At 53.7% G+C, this 3,781-nt stretch overlaps 1 protein-coding gene across 1 annotated transcript in view; it reads right to left on the reverse strand.

Moving 5' to 3' along the window:
* Positions 1–1,683: 1,683 nt before the first annotated feature.
* Positions 1,684–3,781, reverse strand: part of HAND2 (heart and neural crest derivatives expressed 2) — a 2,640-nt gene continuing 542 nt past the window's right edge. Inside the window, exons 1-2 of the mRNA XM_019534621.1 lie at positions 3,587–3,781; positions 1,684–2,486 (exon numbers count right to left, since the gene is read on the reverse strand). The exon at positions 3,587–3,781 is cut by the window's right edge and continues 542 nt beyond it. Coding sequence (XP_019390166.1) covers positions 2,388–2,486; positions 3,587–3,781 — 294 coding nt within the window. The 3' untranslated portion in view covers positions 1,684–2,387. The remainder of the gene's footprint in view (positions 2,487–3,586) is intronic.

Raw genomic sequence — 3,781 nt, forward strand, 5'->3', positions numbered from 1 at the left:
TAACACACAGGCAAGAAATGAACCTGGCTACCAAATACACAGCCGCCCCGAGACAGAAAAAGATAAAACACCTTCAGTGATTCCCTCTCCAGACTGAACTCCGTTGCTGGGTCTCCCAGGTTAAAGGCACCACTGGATCCGCTCAGACGAGGGTAACAGCGATAACACACAGGGAGTGGAAGGGGCGGGAGAGAAAAGGGGAGATCTGCCTCTTCATCATCACCCGGGAAGCCAGCAGGCAAGGGAAGGAACAACAAAACGGGAGACTCTTCTTTCCAAGTGGTATAAACAAAGGCAAGTGCCTGTAAACACAGACCCACACCCAAGCACAAACCCGGGCTGCCTGACCCGAAAGGAGAAAGGGCACAGCACTTTGGGCCGGTTGTTCTAACCCTTCAACCTCCCCGTTGTCAGAGCCGGCTGGCCAACGGGGCGAGGGCTCTCTTATCTTTTTACGGGTAATTGCAAATCTACCTGCTCTTATTGTCAGGGCTCGTCACAAGTCACTTCATTAGGCGCGAGCACAGAGGAAGGAAAGCGGGTACGTGCCCCTGATTGTGGAGGGAGAGAGTCAGATTGATTTAGGTTGCGCTCAGTCAGGCAGCTGGAGGCCGCAGAAATACAAGACTGCGGTTTAGATGAACAGTGGAAACCCTTTTTCCTAATCCCCAAAAGCCAGGTACACTCAGGGCAGCCACCTTGAGGAAACAGCTTTTTATACAAGTTCAAAAATTAAGAAAAAAAAAAAGTTTAGTAGCTTACCACGTTGAGCTTCCAGGTGTAAAAAGGGGGTGAAAGGCCCAGTCCAATGCCCGGATCATTGTAATATACTAGGGCTAGTCAATGTTGAGGTGGGGGGAGGGATGCAGGGTGCCATTTAAACTGCTGATATACAGAGGAGGGGAAGTGGTGGCGGCGAAGAAAGCAGCTTTATACAGATATCGGTATAAAATGTGTATCTATTATATAACTATATAGATATATCCCACTCGGAGGCAGGGGCGGGTCTAGAGACAGCAGAGAATACACAAATAAAAAAGAGCGCTCAGTGAGGCAGATTGGAAGTGCTCAGCCCAGGAGAGTTTGGGGAACCGCAAAGTTAATGTGAAGTTCACCATCGCTCATTGTAAATCTCCCATTTCTCCCCCTCCCTCTCGGGTCTCTGGCTTTGTTCACTATTTCTTATTCGACGTAAAACTTTCCTCCAAGTGATTCTGTAACAGGTACAGCTCTAACACTTCCCTTGGCTGTCCCCAGCCCTGGTGCGGGGAGGCCGGGATGGGTTAAAGCTCCTTCTCCCTGCAAGATCTTTCTGCGCAGATTTCTTTTCTGCGAAACAACCCACCCCAGGTGAATGAAATAAAGGCCCGAATTTAATCCGGACACGACACCTCCCCGGCGGTCACGGCACAGCTTTTCTAACCCAGCGCTTGCCCAAGTTTTGGGAGCGACTCGTGTTTCAACAGCGCCGGACCTGCAGGAATCGCCTGGCCTAGGCCAGCCTGCGTTTGCGGGGTTGATCAGGGTCTGCGCCTCGCGAGCAGCGAATACCAGGCGCGAAACAAGCTGCCAACATGGACTATGTAGTTATCTTAAACTGTCTTTTAAAAATCCTGCGGCCAGGACCCCTTCCCCCACCCCCTTCCAGCTCGGTGACTGGTTTAAAAATAAACTTAGAAGCCATCTTTATAATTTAGTTTACTTGCGAATATCTTAAATATTATGATAACTATAAACAGCGTCATTTAAAACACATTCTGAGGTATAAAACATAAAAAGATTTCTTTTTTTTTTTGTAAAAAAAAAAAAAAAAAACACACACAGTGGTTTATTGAATACTTACAACGTTTACACCTTCAATATTAATTAAACTCCACTTTCTTCTTCTTTTCCTTAAGGACGGAAGTGCACATAACAAATAACTGTTGAAAACATCTGCCAATACTGAACGACCACAACAAAATGACGACACTAAATACCAAGTCAGCTGGAGCACTGGTGCAACTGTTTCTGCTGAAATATAACTTTAGAATCCCATGAATATTTATATCCAAAAAGGGCCAGAATTAGAGATACACTTCACATACACACTAATGCCAGGGAGTCCTTTCCCCCCGCCTCCCCCTTTTCTATCTTTACCCGTGGGGTCTGTACAGAGCAATCACATTCACGAAACTATTGAGACTTTACCCCTTACCAAGCTGGCGCTTCCTCTTCATATTAAAATATGGAATGCTTTGTCTTCGGATATCCACATGGTGGGGGGAGTGGGGGGAAATTGCACATAAATTAACTGGATGATTCCAAACACAAAGAGTCCTCGGATCAGAGCTCTCTCACGAGTCCAGGAGGAGGAGGAGGAGACGCTGAGCTCCTCGAGTCCTTCCTCACTGCTTGAGCTCCAAAGCCCAGACGTGCTGCGGCCAGCCAGTCCTCCCTTTGGTTTTCTTATCGTTGCTGCTCACTGTGCTTTTCAGGATCTCGTTCTGCGTTGACAGAGGAGAGAAACAGAGCGAGGGGTTAGGTCATTATGGGCCTTTCCCCTCTAGATCACCTCCTTCACGCCGCCCCCTCAAGCCTAGAGCCGCGGGCAGAGAATCTGGACCCAAGGGCCCCGCAGCTCGGCTCGGCCCCACTCCGATTCAGCGCTTGTCTCAACTCCAGCCCGACTCGGAGGCCTGGCAGCGACAGGGAGCAGCCGGCGCCTGGGCCCGGGCCTTTGCTAGGCGGCTTCGGGTGCTTTATTTCCCCCTTGGCTTTGCATCGCTAGGCTGGCCGGGTGCAGTCCGCAAGCGCGCCCCTTCACCCGTTTCATCAGCACTCCTTGGTGCCACGGACCCAGATTCAGCACCTCTCCAAGATCCCATCCTGCTCCTCGCAGCCTTGGCCCATCCGATCTCGGAAGGGGGGGGGGGTGGCTGGTTGCAAACGCGCATTATTTCTGCGCACACACATGGGCGCTCAGTGGCCCGTTTCCCTGCCGGGAGCCCCGCTTCCCTAACAGGTCCGCGATCGTCTCGAGACTCCAGCTGCTCGCAGGCCGAAGGCTTGCACGTCTTGGCGAGGGCCTCTCCCGAGGTAACGTGCCCGTAACAGCCCAGCACCAGGCCTGCGGAAGGGAGCCCACCCTCCCCTTGTCCCGCACGAGCAAAGAGGGACGCACCGATCGGCACCCAGGCTCCCCGGGGCTAGATGAGCCATCTGGATTGATAGACGCAAGGACACCCCGGGCTTTCTCCCCCGACCCTTCCCGCAGGCTTCCCTTTCTTTGAGAAGCCAGGACAGGCGGGTCCCCTCCCCGGAGCATTGCAAGGCTCTTTACAGCCTCCAGAAATTAAATGCGAGCTGCTGCTGCTGCTTCTTTTTTTAATCTAGGGAGGGAGGAGTTGGCTGGGGAAGGCTCGAGGCAGCCCCGGGGCTTTGCCGGGAAGAGCTAGGCGGAAGCGGGCTCCGCCGGGGGCGCAGGGGCAGGTGGGCCGGGGCCGGGGCACAGGCACCGCGGCGGGGAAGCAGGACCCTGCAGCGGCCCCCGGGGCTGATGCAGGCGGGGGAGGACCCGCTCCCCACCCCCCGGCCCGGGACTGACCAGCTCCTTCTTCCTCTTCTCCTCCTTGACGTCCGTCTTCTTGATCTCGGCCTTGAAGGCCTCGGCCTCGCCGTGCTGGTCGTCCTTGGCCAGCAGGTCCATGAGGTAGGCGATGTAGCTGGTGGCCAGGCGCAGGGTCTTGATCTTGGACAGCTTGGTGTCGGCCGGCACGTTGGGGATGCACTCGCGCAGCTC

This window comes from Crocodylus porosus, unplaced genomic scaffold (genome assembly GCF_001723895.1).
Source record: "Crocodylus porosus isolate Cpor-Errol unplaced genomic scaffold, CroPor_comp1, whole genome shotgun sequence".
Lineage (NCBI taxonomy): Eukaryota > Metazoa > Chordata > Crocodylia > Crocodylidae > Crocodylus > Crocodylus porosus.